The sequence below is a fragment of the Aquarana catesbeiana genome, linkage group LG10, assembly GCF_042186555.1.
Source record: "Aquarana catesbeiana isolate 2022-GZ linkage group LG10, ASM4218655v1, whole genome shotgun sequence".
Taxonomy (NCBI): domain Eukaryota; kingdom Metazoa; phylum Chordata; class Amphibia; order Anura; family Ranidae; genus Aquarana; species Aquarana catesbeiana.
In genome coordinates this window covers 55,449,843-55,472,963 of record NC_133333.1, presented here as the reverse complement: position 1 = coordinate 55,472,963, position 23,121 = coordinate 55,449,843, and the positions used below count along the sequence as shown (strand labels likewise).

Here is a 23,121-nt window from a genome sequence, read left to right as displayed (position 1 = left end):
ATCATTTTAAAATATGCACTTTGTATGGAGAGAAGTCTGCTTCTCTTGCAAATATTTGGCAAAAGACAAAAGCAAAAAAGAGCATGGTATCCCAATTTGGCCATGTGACTCTATTTCAGTAATACAAAATAGTGGAATGGTCTGGTATTGTACATGCAGCACTGTGTCTTTTTCTGTTATTCAATCTTTTTAAAACTGAGCTCATACACCTCTTTTATACTGGGGCCGCCCGAGCGTTAGCAGTAAAGCACGTTCGTTTAAGAGCCCTTGCACACTGGGGCAGGGGGCGGCGTCGGCGGTAAAATGCTGCTATTATTAGCGGCGTTTTACCGTCAGTATGCGGCCGCTAGCGGGGCGGTTTTACCCCCCGCTAGCGGCCGAGAAAGGGTTAAATACCACCGCAAAGCGCCTCTGCAGAGGCGCTTTGCCGGCGGTATAGCCGCGCCGTCCCATTGATTTCAATGGGCAGGAGTGGTAAAGGAGCGGTATACACACCGCTCCTTCACCGCTCCGAAGATGCTGCTGGCAGGACTTTTTTTACCGTCCTGCCAGCGCATCGCTCCAGTGTGCAAGCCCTCGGGGCTTGCACACTGGAATGAAAGCAGCGGCACTTTCGGGGCGGTTTGCAGGCGCTATTATTAGCGCAATAGCACCTGCAAACCGCCCCAGTGTGCAAGGGCTCTAAGTGGCGCTTTACCGCTGTTTAAGCGGCGCTTTTCAGTCACTAGCGGGGGTTAGGGGTTAAAAGCGTGTTGCCATTCATTTCAATGAGCAGAGCTTTTTGGGAGCGCTGACAGCACTCCCAAACTGTCCCAAAGATGCTGCTTGCAGGACTTTTCCTAACGTCCCGCAAGCACACAGCCCCAGTGTGAAAAGTGACACTGAAATAAATGGAGGGCGGTTTTTAGGCACTTTAACAGGCACTATTTCTAGCGCTAAAACGCCTGAAAACCGCTTCAGTGTGAAAGGGGTCATAATATTTCCCCCTGCCCATGCCCCCCCCACATAACTTCTCCATCAGGATCAATAATACATCCATTAGTCCCTCCACTCATGCCAGGGTGCTAGGTGTAATCCTGGACTCTGACCTGTCCTTTCAACCCGAAATCCAATCGCTGTCCAAATCTTGCAGACTTTACCTGTATAACATCTCCAAAATTACGCCCCTTTTTAATTGTTGAAACCACTAAGCAGCTTATTCACTCCCTTGTTATCTCTCGCCTTGACTATTGTAACTCCCTCCTCATTGGCCTACCTCTCCATAGGCTATCCCCTCTTCAGCATATCATGAATGCTGCTGCCAGACTCATCCAACCAACCGCTCAGTGTCCGCCACCCCTCTCTGCCAATCACTGGCTTCCCATTGCCCAATGAATAAAAATTCAAAACAATAACATACAGAGTCATTTACAACTCTGCCCGAGCTACATCACAAATCTTGTCTCCAAATATCACCCAAACCGTCTTCTCCGAGGACCTCCTGCTCTCTAGCTCCCTTGCCTCTCCCATCCGCTGAAACTCCCTACCCCAATCTCTTCGGCTATCACCTACTCTGTCCACTTTTAAGCGATCCCTAAAAACGAATTTCTTCAGGGAGGCCTGTCCTGCCTTCAGCTAATAACAGAATCTTATATTTCTCCCATCAGTTCATTCCTCACAATTATTACCTTTTGTTCCACCAGCCCCTCCCTATTAAATTCTAAGCTGACAGGAGCAGGACCCTCCTAACCCTCTTGTATTGAATTGTATTATTGCTGCATTGTCTCCCTTTAAAATGTAAAGTGCTGTTGGCGCTATATTAATTCTGTATTATAATAATAATAATAATCAGTGCTTTTTTTCTCAGAGAATAGGGGCAGGAACTCTCCCTTTCTGAGTCACCCCTTGTCTCTGTGCCCTACTCACCTCCGAGCACCGTTTCTTGGTTCCACTCCCTACCCACCCCTTGTACCATGCCTTTTGAGAGAGTACAGAACCGGGTATCATTTTTGTGGTGATAAAAAAATGTGTATGGAATTTGTTAATGATAACTAGAAATGCAGTAAAATAGACCCCCAGCAACAATAGATCCCCCTTCAGCTAGCAACAATAAACCCCCCACAACAATAGACCAACCCACAAAAACAGACGCCCCCAATAACAATAGATCCTCCCACAACAATGTACATTCCGGCAACAATAGATCCCCCTATAACAATAAAACACTCCAGAAATAATAGATTCCACCATAACAATAGACCTCCAGCTGCAGCAACAGATCTCCCAGCAGCCAGCATCAGTAGACCTCTCTTTCAACAGTAGACCCCTACCAGCAACAGTTGACTCCCCAGCAATAATAGATTCCCCACAAGTAACAATAGACCTGCCCAGCAACAATAGACCCCCACATAAAAACAGACCCCCCCAGTGACAATAGATCCCTGAGCCACCGGCATCAATAGACCCACACCAGGGCCGCTAATAAGGCAGTACAGCCAGCCCTTCTATACTGGGCCCAGTCCCCATCAGTTCAAAAGGGGGCCCGGGCACCAGCTGAGCAGGAGGGCCAGCTGTACTGCCTTACTGCGGACAGACACTGATCCTCTTCTGCCTCCCCCTACAGCGCTTCTGGCTTCTCCTCCACTCCCTCCCTCCATCTGTGCTGCAGGGGGATCAGGTCTAGCATCTACACCCCCATTCCTTTCTGGGTCCCCCTGTATAGCCCTTTTGCCCACAGCGTTGCTGGCTTCTCTCCTCTCCCGCTGGCAGCTGCTGCGGGCACACAAGGGAATGTTTCAAGATGGAGAGTAGGGGAAGGGGGCAGTAAATATGCCATATAATAATGATTTTAGTGTATTTTTAGCAGAAATATAATTTAATATTTTCAGGGGGGGGGAGCTGGGCCCTGTCAGATAGGCAGTATGGGGCCTCATTATTTCTAACAGCAGCCCTGAGCACACCCCTGAACCCCTTGCCATTAGATACATTCAACGCTGGAGGTTCCAGAACTGTGTTCTCCTGCGCTCCCTCTGAAAAAAGCCCTGATGATAATAATCATAATACAGTTGTGCTTATAAGTTTACATACCCTGGCAGAATTTATGATTTCTTGGCCATTTTTCAGAGAATATGAATGATAACACTTTTCTTTCACTCATGGTTAGTGTTTGGCTGAAGCCATTTATTATCAATCAACTGTGTTTACTCTTTTTAAATCATAATCACAACAGAAACTACCCAAATGCCCCTAATCAAAAGTTTACATACCCCAGTTTTTAATACCGTGTATTGCCCCCCTTTGCCCCCTTTAACATCAATGATGGCTTGAAGTCTTTTGTGGTATTTGTGGATGAGGCACTTTATCTTCTCAGATGGTAAAGCTGCCCATTTCTTTTGACAAAAAGCCTCCAGTTCCTGTAAATTCTTGGGCTGTCTTGCATGAACGGCACGTTTGAGATCTCCCCAGAGTGGCTCAATGATATTGATGTCAGGAGACTGACGATGGCCACTCCAGAACCTTCACTTTATTCTACTGTAGCCAATGACAGGTTGACTTGGCCTTGTGTTTTGGATCATTGTCATGTTGGAATGTCCAAGTACGTCCCATGCGCAGCTTCCTGGCTGATGAATGCAAATGTTCCTCTAGTATTTTTTAAAAACATACTGCATTCATCTTGCCATCAATTTTGACCAAATTTCCTATGCCTTTGTAGCTCACACATCCCCAAAACATCAGCGATCCACCTCCGTGTTTCACAGTAGGAATGGTGTACCTTTCATTGTAGGCCTTGTTGACTCCTCTCCAAATGAAGTGTTTATGTTTGTGGCCAAAAAGCTCAATTTTGGTCTCATCATTCCAAATGACTTTGTGCAGGTTTGAGGCTTGTCTCTGTGCTGTTTGGCCTATTGTAAGCGGGATACTTTGTGACATTTGCGTAGTAATGGCTTTCTTCTGGCGACTCGACCATGCAGCCCATCTTTCTTCAAGTGCCTCCTTGAGCATCTTGAAACAGCCACACCACATGTTTTCAGAGAGTCCTGTATTTCCCCTGAAGTTATTTGTGGGTTTTTCTTTGCATCCCAAACTATTTTCCTGGCAGTTGTGGCTGAAATTTCAGTCTGTCTACCTGACCGTGGTTTGATTTCAACAGAAACCCTCATTTTCCACTTCTTGATTAGAGTCTGAACACTGCTGATTGGCATTTTCAATTCCTTGGATATCTTTTTATATCCCTTTCCTGTTTTATGCAGTTCAACTACCTTTTCCCGTAGATCCTTTGATAATTCTTTTGCTTTCCCCATGACTCAGAATCCAGAAATGTCAGTGCAACACTGGATGAAAGATGCAAGGATCTGTCAGGAGTCCAGAAACTCATTGACCTTTTTATACACACACTAATTACAAGCAAACAGATCACAGGTGAGGATGGTTTCCTTTAATAACCATTCAAACCCCTTTGTGTCAACTTGTGTGCATTTTTTTAGGCCAAAATCACCAGGGTATGTAAACTTTTGATCAGAGTCATTTGGGTAGTTTCTGTTGTGATTATGATTTAAAAAGCGCAAACACAGTTAATTGATAATAAATGGCTTCACCCAAACACTAACCATAAGTGAAAGAAAAGTTTTTGTATTATCATTCATATTCTCTGAAAAATGGCCAAGAAATCATAAATTCTGCCAGGGTATGAAAACTTATGAGCACAACTGTATATTCTGTGTAACGTACAGCAGAAACTCCTAGCTAAAACAGAGCTTTACGCCTTAGGTTTTTACACTTTTTAAAGTGTTTCTTTACTCAAGAAACAAAAAATTAAAAGTTAGCAGCTACAAATACTTGGACATAATTGATTTATTCTGCTTGTTGTGGGTGTCTCTAAGGGGCCCACCTGTAGACAGGTAGTGATCGCTGCTGCATTAGCGGGAAGTTAAGGGTTAACTGCACTCCCAGGCTTTTCTTGGTGGGTTTTTCTTGGGTTTGACCCTCTGGTCCTGTGTGCTATAAAAGGGACGAGGGCCTGGATCCTGAGGGGAGGAGAGGGAGACTTACCCACGCAGTCATAGAGGGATTCCCTGCCTGGTTCCATTGCTGGAATCTGGATGGCCAGTATCCTGCCGAAGCCGGAGTTAAATTCCAGATATAGATTCAGCCAACATTGGACTTTTGCTTGAACAGGTATGCTGGGGCAGCCACAATCCTGTAGTTAGGAACTAGGAATGTTAGGGATTGTCTGCACTTTATCTTGGACTGTCCACTGTCATTGTCATCATGGTAATCTATTCTTTAAGTAAAGCTTTTAAAGTTTTGCCTTTGCCGGGTCTGAAGTTACCAAGAGGTGCAATGTAAGTAACCGGTATACATAGTCTACAGTTTTCACTATAACACATTGGGGTATGAAGACATCAGTACAAGGAGTTCATACAGTGTGAAGACACAAGTGGCTACCAAGGGTAACAAAGGTTTCTTTAGTAGCCTGTCCTTAGGGGTGTACATGTAGGTGGCAGGTGAGATAGCCTTTTGCAGCTAGGGAGATGTTGTTGGCACTCTTTTGGCCGTGATCTCTAATAGCGATGGGAGCCTCAGCCTGTACACAGGTACAGAAGAGAAAAAGTTAGGTGAAGTGCACGCATGGAGTTCACGCTAGGTGCGCGGCAGGACCCAATACGATTACTGGGAGTGAGGTAGCGGTGATACACTGGACAGGTAGAGTGGGCATTGGCTCTACCTGTCCTTCCTAAATGCACAAGTGAGCATGTTGGTGTATATGACATTAAGAAGGTTTACTAGAGTTCACCCATGTTCATCTGTCCGAGCTGTGAGCGTGGCTCAAGTAAAGGTGCCCCATGTGTGTGTTAGTGATCTTGTACAAAAGTACTAAAAGAACCCGGGTAGCCCCTTTATGTGACCCTTGCTTGGCACCCAATGAGGAGAGAAACATGGAGGACGTGACAACCACCACACAACACCTACCTACACACCTATGGTTAAAAATGTCAGTGACCAGGATAAAAGGATCTTCACTGTGCTCCAGTCAGTAGACTCACAATGGTTTTGCAAAAAGCTGCTGTTATTACCAATTGCATTGTATTTCAACGCATTTGATCTATTTTGATGGTCATTGAGTGCCAACATCTTATAGCTGCTGGATTCACAGAATAAAGTGAGATATTTTTATATTTTGATATATTAGGCAGTGATCCTGCATGGCAAGAACTTGACCATTGAGACCAGTGAATTCCACATGCTGAAAGGAGAAGACTTTTTGAAAATAATGGGGCAGAAATGTTTAAAAAAATTGTAAAAACGTTTCAGCAGAATCCTTGCTTTTGAAGCTGAACGTTCCTCGGTATTGGTACAAGACACTTGACCTCACCATGCACATCATACTAGGCAACAGATGATGCCCGGACAAAATTATACCAATGTGTAACTGATGAACATCTGTACCAAACTATTGGACATAATTGATTTACACTGTTCAGTAGAGGCAAGCCTTAGAAAATCATTAGCTGTAGAATAAAAGCTTAAACTAAAAATAAAAAGAGAACGTATGCCTTAAAAAAATAGGATTTTTTATAACAGCTTACCTGTAAAATCTTTTCTTTTGATGTACATCACGGCACACAGAGTCTCAGTAATTACTGATGGGTTATATAAGTATCACTAGGTGATTGGACACTGGCACACCCTAACCAGGAAGTTCAACCCCCTATATAATCCCTCCCCTTACAGGGATACCTCAGTTTTGTAGCAAAGCAATATAAGTGTATTAGAAGAGGGGCGGGACCTCTGTGTCCCGTGATGTACATCAAAAGAAAAGGATTTTACAGGTAAGCTGTTATAAAAAATCCTATTTTCTTTCTCGTACATCACGGGACACAGAGCCTCAGTAATTACTAATGGGATGTCCCAGAGCAATGCTATCTGAGGGGAGGGGAACCACAACCAAGTAGGGTGCAATCAGACCTGAGGACCCTGTACCCTGCCTGCAGCACACTACGCCCAAAGGCGATATCCTCATGCCTTCTCACATCCACCTGATAAAATCTGGTGAATGTATGGACTGAAGACCAGGTTGCGGCCTTGCAGATTTGAGCCATAGAGGCCGGGTGATGCACTGCCCAAGAAGCACCAATAGCCCTTGTGGAATGTGCCTTGATCTGAAACAGAGGAATCTTCTGTTCCAAACCGTAAGCTTGAATAATCAATTGTCGAATCCATTTAGAAATGGTAGCTTTTGACGCTGCCTGTCCTCTATTGGGACCCTCTGGCAGCACGAACAAAACATCCGTTTTGAGAATTTGAGCAGTTGCTTCCAGATAGGTCTTGACTGCTCTTACTACATCCAAAGAATGTAGCGACCTTTCTTCCAAAGAACAAGGATCTGGAAAAAAGGAAGGCAGAACAATGTCTTGGTTTAGATGAAAATCTGAAACCACCTTCGGTAAAAAACTAGGATGAGGGCACAATACCACTCTATCCTTGTGTACAATCAAATAAGGCTCTTTACAGGAAAGAGCTGCTAATTCTGATACTCTTCTAGCAGAAGAAATGGCTACCAGAAAAATTAACTTTCTTGTCAACAAGACCAAAGGAATCTGATGTATTGGTTCAAAAGGCTGTTTCTGTAAAACAGACAGAACCAAGTTCAAGTCCCAGGGGTTTAGGGGCGCCTTAACAGGAGGATTAAGACGCGTCACCCCCTGCATAAAGTTTCGGACCAAAGAATGCGAAGCAATTGGCCATTGAAATAATACTGATAAGGCCGAGACCTGGCCCTTGATGGTACTCAAGGCGAGCTTCATCTCTAATCCCAACTGTAGAAAATCAAGAATTCTACCTATCACATATTTTCTGGGATGCCAACCCCTGGATTCACACCAGGATACATAAGCTTTCCAGACTCTATGATAAATTACTCTGGAAGCTGGCTTCCTTGCATTGATCAAGGTAGATATGACAGGACCTGAAAGCCCACGATTCTTCAGAATGTGGGTTTCAATAGCCAAACTGTCAAATTTAGCGTTTGTAAGGCAGGATGGAACACTGGACCTTGAGATAACAGGTCTGGGCGTAACGGTAGGGTCCACGGGGAACCCACTGTCATCCTTACCATTTCTGCATACCAAGTCCTCCTGTGCCAAGCGGGGGCTACCAGAAGTACCGACTTCCTTTCCTGCCTGATCCTGCAAAGGAGTCGTGGCAGTAGCAGAATAGGCGGAAATGCATAAATCAGTGAGAACCGATGCCACGGAATCACCAACGCATCTGTCCCGCATGCAGGAGGATGATTTGTCCTTGCCACAAATCTGTCCATCTTTTTGTTGAATCGGGATGCAAAGAGATCAACATCTGGAACCCCCCATCTTTGGCATATGGCCCAAAAGACGTCGGGATGCAGAGACCATTCCCCTGGGAGTAACTGCTGGCGACTTAAATAGCCCGCCTGCCAGTTCTCTATCCCTGGAATGAAGACTGCCGATATGCATGGCACCTGCTTCTCTGCCCAGACTAAGATCTGGTTCACCTCTCTTTGAGCAGCTCGGCTCCTAGTGCCTCCCTGATGATTGATATAAGCCACTGCTGTGGCATTGTCGGACTGGATCCTGACTGGGCAACCCTGTAGCCTGAGAGTCCAGGCTTTTAGGGCTAGATATACCGCACAGATCTCCAGAATGTTGATGGGTAAGGTCCTCTCGGTTTGGGACCATACCCCCTGGACCGCAGACTTTTCCAGAACTGCTCACCAACCCGAAAGACTGGCATCCATTGTTACCACCTTCCAGGTAACCGGTAGAAAGGATTTCCCCTTCTGCAGGTTTTCGGGTATTAACCACCAATTGAGGCTCTGACGCACAACCTGAGACAGGTGCATCGGAAAGTCTAATGCCTGAACCTTCTTGTTCCAGGCCGACAGGATACTGTGTTGCAACAGTCTTGAATGAAACTGAGCATAGGGAACTGCTTCGAATGAAGACACCATCTTTCCTAGCAGCCTCATACAAAGGTGGACAGAAGGACCCTTCTTGGTCCTGACTACCAGAATCAGCTCCTTTAAAGCAGTGATCTTTGCCTGAGGTAGAAATACTTTCTCCTGGCTTGTATCTACGATCAAACCCAAATACTTCTTACTGGTTTTAGGAAAAATTTTTCTAGGTTGAGAATCCAACCTAGGTGTTCCAGATACTTGACTGTGGTCCTCAAGTTCCCGTTCAAAGAGACTACCGACCGGTCTATCAAAAGCAGGTCGTCTAGGTATGCTATGACAGTTATACCCTGGGCCCTTAATCTGGCCAGCGGAGGAGCCAAGATCTTTGTAAACACTCGAGGTGCAATGGCTATCCCGAAAGGCAGAGCCACAAACTGGAAATGATGCCCTCCTATCTCGAAGCGCAGAAACTTCTGATGAACAGGAAAAATGGGTACATGCAGATATGCATCTCTGATGTCTATTGATGCCAGAAATTCTCCTCCCTGCAGGATGGAGACTACTGTCAGAATTGATTCCATGCGGAAGGACCGAATCCTTAGGAATCGATTCAGATCCCTTAGATCCAGAATGAGTCTGACATCCTAATTTGACTTTTGGACCATAAAAAGGTTGGAATAAAAGCCCAATCCTTGATCCTTCGTGGGAACCACCATAATGACCTCCTGCGACAAAAGCCGCTCTAACGCTAGAAGGAGCGACTGCTTCTTCTCTGGATCCCTGGGGACATTTGATCTGAGGAAACGAGGAGAGGGAAATTCTTGGAACTCCAGCTTGTACCCTAAGGCTACCGTGGAGATTACCCATCTGTCCTGGAAGTCCTCCTGCCAGAGTCTTGAGAACTGTAGCAGTCTTCCCCCCACTCGAGCGAGCGGGGGCGCCCCTTCATAAAGAGGCCTTAGTGTCTTGTCTAGTAGACTTCTTCCCCCAGGACTTCTTTTGTCCCTGGGGTTGACTCTTGTTTCTTGACCCAGACGGAGGAGGCCATCGCGACTGCCTGGAGGCTGATGCCCCTGGCACTGGGGAAAGAGTCCGTTTGAAAGAGGGAAGCTTATTCTTTTTCTTAACAGGTAAGAGAGTGCTTTTCCCACAAGAGATCCTTTGGATATATTTATCCAAGTCTTCTCCAAACAACTTTGCACCACGAAATGGAAACCCAGCCAGAAGCTTCTTACATGGTGCTTCAGCTGACCAATTTCTCAACCATAAGATTCTACGCATATGCACCAACCCAAGTGAAAGACGAGAGGTTTGGATGATAGAAACTCTGATGTCATCAACAACAAAACATAAGGCTGCTGGAAGGTTAGCCAACCCCTGGGCCTGCTGTTCAGGTAGAACTTTGATGACCTGCTTAACATGGTCTCTTAAGTATTGAGAGACTCCAATCGCTGCTACTGCAGGTTGAGCCACTGAACCTGCAAAGGAGAAAACATCCTTCAACAGGGACTCCATCTTTTTATCCACAGGATCCCTGAGCATCTGAGCATTGTCTACAGGACAAGTCAGATTTTTATTTACGGAGGAAATGGCGGCGTCAATGGCTGGTATTTCCCGCATTTTAATAAACTTTTCTTCCATAGGATAAAGTGTTGAAAACTTTTTCGGCAGAAAAAAAAACGTTTATCTGGGTGATCCCACTCAGAATAAAGGAGCTTTTCAAGTAAATTGTGAACAGGAAAAGCATGCGCTGTTTGAGGAGGTTTCAGTGACCCCAAAGAAGAAGAGGGTTCTTTAACTGATTCAGATACGGGCAACTTAAATGTGGAGCAGACCAATCCAGCAAGGATCTGTACTAAGACCTTCTCCTCCTGGGAAGCCGAAGAGGGTCCCTCTCCACCTGATTCCTCAGAACAGGAATCATCCTTCCCATCCCGATCCTCTGAAAGGGATTTTTCTCCCCTATCCCAGAGCTCCTCTGCCTGAGGGTCCTGGGAAACAGAGGAAGACCTAGTGCGTTTTCTTCCACTGAGTGAAGAAGCAATTACGGCCATTAATCTTTCCTCTAGTCCATTAATGGTTGAGGAAAAAACTTCCTGTGTAATGTATACAGGGGCCGAAGAGCCAGAAGCAGGTGTAGCCCCTGACCCCAACGGCTCTCCCTGGCTAGCCGTCCCTGGCCCCTCAGGGGGGGAGGATGCTGTAGAAAGGGGGTCCTCAGAACCTGAAGGAGATCCCCTAGAGCCTCTGGTTCTTGGGGTATTTTAACCTCTTCTACCCATAGTGCAAAACAACAAGGTGGAGGTATCTCAAAATGAACACTGACTGCTGAGCGATGTAGTCCGGCAAAAGCCCTGCTACCAAATGCCCAGTCTGGTGTTCCCTTAGTAAATGCTGCCTAAGAAAATGCCTGTGTCCCCCACCTTACATGCAACCGTCAGCTCTGTGTCCCTCCAAAGGCTGTGTGCACCTGTAAAGCGTGCATCTTATAGCCTTGCAGCCGGCAATGTGGGCATCTAAGCACACTGGATGCCGCGCTGATGCTCCGCCCCCCTCGTTTTTTTAAAAAAACGTGCGCTTCCCGCGCGAGCCGACCCTCCTGGACAAGCATGGAGGAAAGGCTGGGGGTGGGGCAGGAAGGAGAGAGGCCGGCAGTGATGGGGCCTGCATGTGGCAATGGCGGCAGCGGCGGCGGCGGTGATAGTACGGTATACCACCGCCTCACAGACCACCTGCGCCCTCCCCCTATTCTGGGGGGAATATCCAGAGGAGAACCCCCCATCCCATCCTTCCTGGAGCTGGAGCTCGGCTGGAGAAGCTTGTGCAGCGTGAAACACTGAGACAGACATCAGCATGAGAAGGTATGTGCTCTTGGCAGCCCCTGGTGGCGACAATAGGCATAGCAAGCATTTACCTTAACCACATGCCGACCGGGCCATAGCCGAAAGACGGCTACAGCGCGGTCGGCTTATCCTGGGAGGGTGTCCATGGACGTCCTCCCAGAATACTGCTCTTGCGCGCCCCCTAGGGCGCGCACCCAAGAACTTCCGTGACCGCCGGGTCCAGAGGACCCGGCGCATCACGGATCACGGTGAACGGCCGCTGATCGTGGCCGTTTACCATGTGATCGCTCCGCCAAATGACGGAGCGATCACATGTAAACAAACCGGCGTCATGTCTTGACGCCGGTTCCTCCCTCCCCTCTCTGTACCGAGAGGGGAGGGAGGAAGTGCAATACTCTGCAATACTCTGCACTACTCCGGGGGAGGGGAGGGAGGAAGGGGGGAGGGGAGGGAGGAAGTGCAATACTCTGCAATACTCTGCACTACTCCGCAACATCCCGCAATACTCTGCAATACTCTGCACTACTCCGCAACACTCTGCAATACTCTGCACTACTCCGCAACACCCCGCAATACTCTGCAACACCCCGCAATACTCTGCAATACCCTGCAATACCCCGCAATACTCTGCAATACTCCGCAATACCCTGCACTACCCTGCACTACCCTGCAATACCCAGCCATACTCTGCAATACCTGGCCATACCCAGTCATACTCGGCGATACCCTGCCATGCGCAGCCATACTCAGCTGTACTCGGCCTCTGTATGTGGCCAGGCTGTGGAAGTCTCACACATGTGATATCGCCGTACTCAGGAGGAGAATCTATTTTGGGGTGTCATTTTTGGTATGTGTACATGCTATGTGTTAGAAATATTGTATAAATGGACAACTTTGTGTTAAAAAAAAAATGTGTTTTAACCACTTCCTGCCCGCCGGCCGTCATACGACGTCCTTGACTTTTTGCGGGGATATCTGAATGATGCCTGCAGCTACAGGCATCATTCAGATATCAGCTTTTTCAGCTGGCGATTCCCTACACCATAGGAATGATCATAGCGGCTGTTCCACTGCTTGATCGTTCTTATGGGAGGCGAGAGGGGACCCCCCCCCTCCATCCGCCCTCCGGTGCTTCTACCAACTCACCGCTACGATCGAAGCCAGGATCGTTTTTTTAAATTTTTTTATTTCAGGCTTTCCAGCCTAGAGGTGAGATGTGGGGTCTTATTGACCCCATATCTCACTGTAAAGAGGACCTGTCATGCCATATTCCTATTACAAGGGATGTTTACATTCCTTGTAATAGGAATAAAAGTGATCAAAAAGAATTTTTTTTGGAAAAAAGTGTCAAACCAAAATAAAGTAAAATGAACAATATAAAGAAAAAAAAAATTTTTAAAGCGCCCCTGTCCGTGTGCTCGCATGCAGAAGCGAATGCACACGTAAGACCCACCCACATATGAAAACGGTGTTCAAACCACACATGTGAGGTATCGGTGCGAAAGTTAGAGCGAGAGCAATAATTTTGGCCCTAGACCTCCTCTGTAACTCAAAACATGTAACCAGTAAAAAATTTTAAAGCGTCGCCTATGGGGATTTTTAAGTAGCGAAGTTTGGCGCCATTCCATGAGCGTGTGCAATTTTGAAGGGTGACATGCTAGGTATCTATTTACTCAGTGTAACTTCATCTTACACATTATGCAAAAACATTGGGCCAACTTTACTGTTTTGTTTTTTTTAAAGCACAAAACTGTTTTTTTTTCCCCAAAAAAAAGCGTTCAAAAAATTGCTGCGCAAATACCGTGTGAGATAAAAAGTTGCAACAACCGCCATTGTATTCTCTAGGGTCTTTGCAAAAAAAAACATATATAATCTTTTGGGGTTCTATGTAATTTTCTAGCAAATAAATGATGTTTTTTACATGTAGGAGAGAAAATTTCAGAATTGACCTGGGTGCTCCAGAACGCCTGGATCTCCCCTGCATGTTGGGCCTCTGTATGTGGCCACGCTGTGTAAAAGTCTCACACATGTGATATCGCCGTATCAGGAGTAATAGCAGAATGTGTTTTGGGGTGTAATTTGTGGTATGCATATGCGGTGTGTGAGAAATAACCTGCTAATATGACATTTTTGTGGGAAAAAAAAAAAGAAAAAAAAAAATCTTGATTTTGCAAAGAATTGTGGGAAAAAATGACAACTTCAAAAAACTCACCATGCCTCTTACTAAATACCTTGGAATGTCTTCTTTCCAAAAAGGGGTCATTTGGGGGGTATTTGTACTTTTCCAGCATGTTAGGGTCTCAAGAATATAGATAGGCCGTCAGTAATTCAGGTGTGATCAACTTTCAGATATTGGCACCATAGCTTTTAGACTCTATAACTTTCACAAAGACCAAATAATATACACCGATTTGTACTTATTTTTACCAAAGATATGTAGCAGTATAAATTGTGGCCAAAATTTACGAAGAAAAATTACTAATTTGCTAAATTTTATAACAGAAACAAAGACAATTTCATTTTTTTACCGAATTTTCAGTCTTTTTTCTTTTATAGCGCAAAAAGTAAAAAAACCAACGGTGATTAAATACCACCAAAAGAAAGCTCTATTTGTGTGAAAAAAAGGACAAAAATTTCATATGGGTACAGTGTTGCATGACTGAGTAATTGTCATTCAAAATGTGAGAGCACAGAAAGCTGAAAATTGGTCTGGTTAGAAAGGGGGTTTAAGTGTCCAGTTGTCAAGTGGTTAAAGGAGAAACCTACTTGAATTAAAAAATTCTGTGGAATCTCCCTTACCTTATCCAGCCGCAGGGTTCTGTTATACAGACCCAATCTTCACCTCTCACGGTGGGCTCCGTTTGGAAAAACCTTCAGAGACTGGGTCCCCCTACGTATAGGGGGATCCGCAGTTCTGGGCCTGTAAAGCACCCGGACAGAAAAAAGGCTAGAAAAACCATGTTCTGAAATGCGGGGTCCAGCTCTCTAAAAAGAGGAAGCGTTACAGGTAAAACCTCGTTTCTTCGGACAAGAGGCCCGGGTACCATCCAATTCGGCCTAGAAAGGACACTTTGAAATGGATCCGGTTCGCCTGGCTTGCCCCAGTATAAGATATAGGATATTCCCTTTGGAGTTCAGCACAGGACACCTAAGACACTGGCGTAAAAACTGAGGTATCTCTGTAAGGGGAGGGATTATATAGAGGAGGGATTATATAGGGGATTGAACTTCCTGGTTAGAGTGTGCCAGTGTCCAATCACCTAGTGATACCTATATAACCCATCAGTAATTACTGAGGCTCTGTGTCCCGTGATGTACGAGAAAGAAAAAAGACCAGTAAGTGTTACTTATTTGTAGCAGAGACAAATAAGGTCTCTTACCCTGTCAAACAATGCTGTGCTGTATAGTAAAATTGTGTAAATCTCAGAACTAAATGGACAAAAATACAAATCCTTTGGCAAATAGAATAACAAACTGTTCCTCAGAGTCCCATAGGACTGCCTTCCTACTAAGGGTTACTTGGAAAAGTTGTGGGACCAAAACGAGAGAGATGAACCCCAAAGAAGAAGCTACCTGAAACACATTTCTCTCCTCCCCTCCTTCATTTCAGAAATAGTCCTGAATCATGCACTCAAGGATAATAAGCTCTGCCAGTAATTGTCTTCATGTAATCCGTTGACTTTAAAATGCAAGCTCATGAATTAACAATATCACTCTAAACTACTCTTCGTTTCAGGATCCCCCTAAAGAAGTTCCAGTCAATCAGACATACACTGAGCGAACATATGACCATAGATGAACTCCGAAGCAGATCATTGGAAAATGAAGTCCCAAACCAAATGCTGAAACAGGTTCCCGAAAAGCTCATCAACTACTTGGATGTGAGTAAGACTGAAAAGGCGGAAAACAAAATGTTCTTTCATAGTATTTACTTTTTCCTTTGCAAAGTATTAAATTATATACAGTAGCTGTTCACAGAGAACCATATCATATCAGTCCTTGTCCCTAAGGAGCTTTACCATTTTAAACCCCTTTCACATACAGTACGACCAGTCTGGGCGGTAACTATATATCTACCAAGGTTCTTGTATTGTTGGTGGAAGTTGTAGCACTCAGAGAAAAAAACATTCAAACATAGCGAGAACATTGAAGCTGGATTTACACTATACCTTGGTAATGCACACATGTAGGTGTGAATTGGCCCACAGAGTTTCCCTTTGTTTGTCATACTAAACTGTAGCACATAATGTAAACCAGTCACATAGGAAAGAATGAGATTTGCTGTATCAAAATGGATGAGTGTAAATAGGCTCTCAAACCTTAAGCATACAGAGCTTTGTAGAACTTCAGTTTTCTGGCCATAGATAGGCAGATGTCTTTCTGAGAGTGAGAATTAGATAGAGTCTGTCTATTCTTGTGGGGACCTTACAATGATTGTTGGCCACCTAGTGTTAAAGCTGATGAATGGCCAAAATGAATGCCTTTCAATGAATGTAAGGTGTTCTGTGATTAGAGGAGGGTGCTTTCAATGAAAAAAATGCTTTTTCTAGATGGAGGAGTTGCCGAAAGAACAAACACCTGTAATTTCTATACTGTACTGAATTACAAGTCTTATCATTGGTTGTTTGGTCCCAACAGGACAATGTGGGCTGAATAAAATGTAAAAGATTTACCAAACACTGCAGCATTTGGAGATGGGGCACACTTAATTAGAGGTAACTTATTTTTACTAAGCAAATGTACAATAAATTGTGGCCATACATCAGCTTTTAGAGAAGAAGTAGCACATGCACAGCCACTACCTCCTACCCTCGCCTGAGAAGTGGGTAGGAATTGTCAGGGTTGTTCATAGATTTTCCAAAATCTGTCTAGCATTTCTGATGTTGGAAGAACTCATTATTGCTCCAACTTGGTGCACTTCCTAATGACCAAAGTATTACATTGGTCAGTTGGACCAGTGGCATTATGCAATTTCTAGTTTCTGTTGACATACACTATATTACCAAAAGTTTTGGGACACCTGCCTTTACATGCACGTGAACTTTAATGGCACCCCAGTCTTCGTCCATAGGGTTCAATATTGAGTTGGCCCACCCTTTGCAGCTATAACAATATGTCTAAGGGAATTTTTGACCATTCTTCCAGAAGCATATTTGTGAGGTCAGGCAATATGGATGAAAAGGCCTGGCTCTCAGTCTCCGCTCTAATTCATCCTAAAGGTGTTCTATTGGGTTGAGGTCAGGACTCTGTGTAGGCCAGTCAAGTTCCTCCATGCCAAACTTGCTCATCCATATCTTTATGGAGCTTGCTTTGTGCACTGGTGCACAGTCATGTTAGAACAGAAAGGGTCCATCCCAAAACTGTTCCCACAAAGTTGGGAGCATGAAGTTGTCCAAAATGTCTTGGTATGCTGAACCCTTAAGATTTCCCTTCATTGGAACTAAGGGGCCAAGCCCAATCCCTGAAAAATAACCCTGCACCATAATTCCCCTCCACCAAATGATTTGGACCAGTGCACAAAGCAAGTTCCATAAAGACATGGATGAGCAAGTTTGAGGTGGAGGAACTTGACTGGCTTGCACAGAGTCCTTACCTCAACCCGATAGAACACCCTTGGGACAGTGGCGGCTGGTGCTGCAGCCGGGAGGAGGGGGGTACTCATGTGGTCGGGCTCTCAATCGGCGTTGATGCAGAGCACTGAGAAATCGCTCTGGGTGGCCATCTCCCGAGTCCCGGATCTTCCTGTACATTTTCCCCACTGCCTGGTCAATATGATCGCTTCTCCTCTTGGCTGATCCCGCTCCTCCCGCTTCCTGATTGGCCAGGAGGAGAAGCAGAAAGACAATAGTGAATATTAATTCGCAACTGGGTAGGCTCAGGGCTCAGTGCTCTTCGCCCCAAGCCTATCCTTTTTTGAGCCTCAGGCTCTAATCATGTGCTTCAAAAAAAAAAAAAAAAAACCATTGGAATCCATGCGTCTGGCGCCCTACATGTAGATTAGGGGGCCGGACACAGTATCTGACCTGCTTTAATTTCAGCCACAATGGCTGAAAATGTATGATCATTTATTCAAGTGTCAGTATGTAGGAAACCCAGAAGCACAGAGTTCCTAGCACTGATAGATAAATAGTAATGGAAACCTTTATACTATAAAAGCTATTAGTATTTTGTATCGTTAGGAGAAATGCTTTTCAGATGTAGCTTGGAGAGACAGGGGCACTTAATTGTTTTTTCTATGCAGCCCCATCACATATGGCTATAGCATTAAAGTTGTTGTAAACCTCTTGCGTGAAAAATGAACAAAGCATATCCTTCATTAGTTTTTAGTAGCTTTATTCCAAAGCACCAAGTGTCATTTCTTTAAGCTTTCTCCTCCCTCTGCTATCTGCATGAGTCACTGATAATACTCCAACCCGACTCTATAGCATCTGGGTGATGACCCACCCTCACTCCACCACACAGTTGCTGAGACAGCCTCATGCCGCGTACACACGACCGGTTTTGCCGTCGGAATAAACTCCGAAGGTTTCTCTGATGGAACTCCGACGAAATTCCGCTCAAGCGGTCTTGCATACACACGGTCACACCAAAGTCCGACCATCCAGAACGCGGTGACATACAACACGTATGACGGGACTAGAAAAAGGAAGTGCAATAGCCAGTAGCCAATAGCTTCCGTCTCGTACTTGCTTCAGAGCATGCGTCGTTTTTGGTCTGTCGGAACAGCATACAGACGAGCGGTTTTCCCGATAGGAATTGGTTCCGTCGGAAATATTTAGAACATGTTCCATTTCTAGGTCCGTCAGAATTTTTGAAAAAAAAAGTCAGATGAGGCATACACACGATCGGAATATACGAAGAAAAGCTTCCGTCCAACTTTTTCTGTCGGACATTCTCGTGTGTATGCGGCATTAGTTGTGTATATTTACCTATAGGACTGTGTAGAGGGCGGTATGTCCATTGCCTCCACTTAGATTTCAGGTTTCACTGAGGTTTGTGCTCTATCTGTGCAGTGCGTGTAATGTCAGATCCACCCTTGCTTTCTACTGTTGAGACACAGCCTTTGATCTGTGTGTTTTAGGAGGTTGTAAAGAAGGGAGGGCTGCAGATAAACAGGTACAACATATGTAGGAGGATTTGTTTAATCTCTAAATATCGCCTGAGGCTAGTCACTTCAGTGTATATATATTTAAGGGTTTACAAACCCTTAAGAAATATTCCTGAAAGGATAGAAGTAATATTGGGTATATTTAGGTTCAAGAATAATGAAAACAGGGGAATCAACCAATATATAAATGTTTGGCATTTGGGTATTGCTCTTTCTGATTATCACATAATGTAGGGTTTCCCATACCCATGATTCATACAATATTATGGTTCTCTACAGAGTGGACAAGTCTGTATAAATGTACAAAGTAAAATTTAAAAAAATGAAATTCACCAAATATCCTGCTTTTCATACCACTTCACTTGTCACTATTTCAAGTCCGGACTGTTTCACTCCCTTCCAGTCCAGGCCATTTTTCATTTTTCAGCACAAAAATGGAATGACAATTACTCAGCCATGCAATACTTTACCTAAATGAATGCTAGATCATTTTTTGAGACAAATTGAGCTTTCTTTAGGTGATATTTGATCACCAGTGTTCTATTTTTATTTTTGCTATATAAACATTTTCAAACTAAATAATCTTTCTTTGTGAATTTAGGAAAAAATGTATTCTGATGAAAATTAACCCAAATCAGTGTATATTATTTAGACTGCATGAACGTTATAGAGTTTACAAACAGATTTATTGCTACAGGGCAGCTGTTCTGTGCAGAATAACGTATATATAGGTGATTCTGCACTTCCAGGTAGGGGGCGCGCGCATGCCGCTGGCACGCCCTTCAGTTATTATTAGTCACAGCAGAAGCCAATCAGCCAAAGGAAGGTGCCAATGGATAACTGCCAGCACCCGCTGATCATCATGGAGAGAGGATGGATGGAGCTCTGCATATGTAAACAATGCAGAGCTCCCTCCTGACAGGGGGAAGTGATGAATTTTCTTTTCCTGCAAAGTGGGAAAAAAATCCATCACATCCCATGGTAAAAACACCACATATAATACATACAAACACAGGTTAGGCACACATTTAGCTCTTTGATCACCCTAGATTTTTAACCCCTTCCCAGCCAGTGTCATTAGTACATTGACAGTGCATATTTTTAGCACGGATCACTGTATTAGTGGTTCCCAAAAAGTGTCAAAAATGTCAGTTAGCGTCCGCTGCAATATTGCAGTCCCACTGTAAGTCACTGATCATTGCCATTACTAGTATAAAAAAATAAATAAAGATTCCAGTATATATCCCCTAGTTTACAGACACTATAACGTTTGCGCAAATCAATCTATATACGCTTATAGGGATTTTTTTTTACCAAAAATATGTAGCAGAATATGTATTGGCCTAAATTTATGAAGACATTTTTTTATTTGATATGTTTTATAGCAGAAAGTAAAAAAATAGCTTTTTTCCAAAATTGTTGGACTTTTTTGTTAATACACAAAAAATAAAAAACCCAGAATTGATAAAATAGCACCAAAAGAAGGCTTTATTTGTGAGAAAACGTCATAAATTTAATTTGGGTACAGCATTGCATGACCAAGGGATTGTCAGTTAAAATAACACAGTGGCATAACACAAAAAATGGCCTGGCCATAGTAGATAGGTAGAGTTGAATAAAGGCAATAGTCCATCCAGTTAAACCTGTGTAGGTGTATGTGTACCAATGATAATTATTTCCCATAACCCTGTATGTTGTGTTCTCTAAAAATATCAATACTTCCCGCTGACACCACCAACTGTGGAAGAGCGTTCCACATTCTTATCACCCTGACAGTGAAAAACCCCCTACGCAGCTTATGAATAAACCACTTCATTTCCAATCTCATTGTGTGGCTCCGTGTACTCTTATGCCCTGTACCCACGATAGGATTTTCCGACAACAAAATCCTGGATTTATTTCCGACGGATGTTGGCTCAAACTTCTCTTGCATACACACGATACATCCAGATCTCAAATTTTGTTTGTCGGAACTTCCGACGGAAAATGTTCGATGGAGCCTACACAGGATCGGAATTTCCGACAATGAGCTCCCATCGAACATTTGTTGTCGGAAAATCCTATCATGTGTACAGGGAATTACACTCCCTGGGATTGAAAAGTTTTCTTCCTACCCTGGGATCACCATTGAGGTATTTGTATACCACTATCATATCTCCTCTCAAGCGATCTCATCCCCATGAAGAATACATTTAGTGCTTGTAGTCGTTCCTCGTAACTGTGGTCCTCCAGTCCCCTTATTCATTTTGTTGCCTTTCTCTGGACTTTCTCCAGCTCCAGCACATCCTGAATGAATGAATGAATGAATGATTTGTAAAGCACTGCAAATGCGAACTGAATCGCTTCAAGGTGCTAAATGCAATTTGTGTTTTCAGCTTCTTAGAAGAGGAAGGTCTTCAGTTTTTTCCTGAAGGCCAGATGGTTTTCTTCCATGCGGATGTGAGTCGGAAGAGTGTTCCATAGCCGAGGTCCCTGGACTGCAAATCTTCGTTCTCCCTTTGCTTTGTAGCGGTATTTGGGAATGAGGAGGAGGTTTTGGTTACATGATCGCAGATTGCGATTGGGTGTGTAGTGTTTTATTTTCTCTCGGAGGCATTGAGGGGCGTTACCTTGTATGCATTTGTGGGTGAGGCAGAGGGTCTTGAATGTGATCCGATTCTTTACGGTTAGCCGATGTAGGCTCCTCAGGGATGGGGAAATGGACTCCCAGGGTTTTTTTCCTGTTAGCAGTCTTGCCGCTGCGTTTTGGATGGCCTGTAGGCGCGCAAGCTGATATTGGGGTAATCCTATGTAGAGCGAATTTGCGTAGTCGAGGCGGGAATTGATGATTGTTCCAACTACTGCTGCTTTGTCCTCTTCTGGGATGAAGGGGATGAGTCTGCGTACCAGGCGGAGGAGATGGTGAGATCCGCTAACTACTGATCCTATTTGTGCATCCATTGTCATTTCTGGGTCAAAGATAACTCCGAGACTCTTGGCTTTGGTGCTTGGAGAGATGGTCTGTCCAAAGATGGTGTCTTGGTCTTGGGATTTTGGTTAGCGTGTAGGAGAAGGAGTTCTGTTTTTGACCCGTTGAGTTTGAGGGAGCTAATGGTCATCCAGTCATCTATCCAAGTGAGGCATTTCTCTAAATGTTGATGGTGGTCTTATTGTCCGGTGATGCGAAAGTAGATTTGGGTGTCGTCAGCGTATGAGTGGAAGCAGAGGTCCGATTTTTTGATGATTTTGAGGAGTGGGCGGATGTAGATTTTGAATAGCACTGGCGACAAGGGTGAACCCTGAGGGACTCCACAGGAGATTGTCCGGGTTTCAGAGGTGAATGCTCCTAGTTTCACTGTCTGAGAGCGATTCTCTAAGAAGGATGCAAACCATTTTAGACTAGAATCTGAGGCTCTTGCTACTTCTGTGAGGCGGACAAGTAGAGTCCTTCTTTCCTTCCTAGAGATCCTTCCTGAGGACTGGTGACCAGAACTGGATGGAAAACTCTAGATGTGGCCGAACCAGAGTTTTATAAAGTGGCAAGATTATAGTTTTATCTCTGGAGTAAATTCCCTTTTTTATGCATGGTAATATTCTGCTGACTTTGCTTGCTGCTGCTTGACATTGCATGATATTGCTCAGTCTGTCTTCTACCAGAATCCCCAGATCTTTCTCCATCCTTGATTCTTCCAGAGGCTCTCCCCCTAGTGAGTAGTTTGCGTTTATATTTTTACCCCCCCAAGTGCATTACTTTACATTTCTTAACATTAAACCTCATTTGCCATGTAGTTGCCCACCCCATTATTTTACTCAGGTCTTCCTGTAAAATTTCTATATCCTGATGTAAAGTTATTGCCCTGCTTATTTTTGTGTCCTGGGTTTTGAGCTATTTATACCAACCTCTATATCAATTATGAATAAATTAAACAGAATTGGTCCCAATACATGGCCTTGAGATACCCCACTTACCACTCCAGACCAGTCTGAGTACACGTTATTTATTACCATCGTTTGGACTCACCTCTGTAACCAGTTTTCTTTCCAAGAACAAACCCTATGGTCCATGCCTACAGGCATTAGTTTATAGATTAAGTGTTTATGGGGAACTGTATCAAATGCTTTTGCAAAATTCAGATAAACCACATCCACAGGCCTTCCCCTATCTAGATGGCAGCTCACTTCCTCCTAGAATGTTAACAGATTGGTCTGGCAGGAATGACACTTCGTAAACCCATGCTGATTACTGCTAATGATACTATTTTCTTCAGCAAATTCTTGGATAT

General features: G+C 44.3%; 1 protein-coding gene across 1 annotated transcript in view; it reads left to right on the top strand.

Moving 5' to 3' along the window:
• LOC141110700 (cathepsin D-like) overlaps positions 1–23,121 on the top strand; it is a 105,161-nt gene that overhangs the window by 17,343 nt on the left and 64,697 nt on the right. Inside the window, exon 2 of the mRNA XM_073602211.1 lies at positions 15,488–15,632. Within this exon, the coding sequence (XP_073458312.1) occupies positions 15,488–15,632 (145 nt within the window). The remainder of the gene's footprint in view (positions 1–15,487; positions 15,633–23,121) is intronic.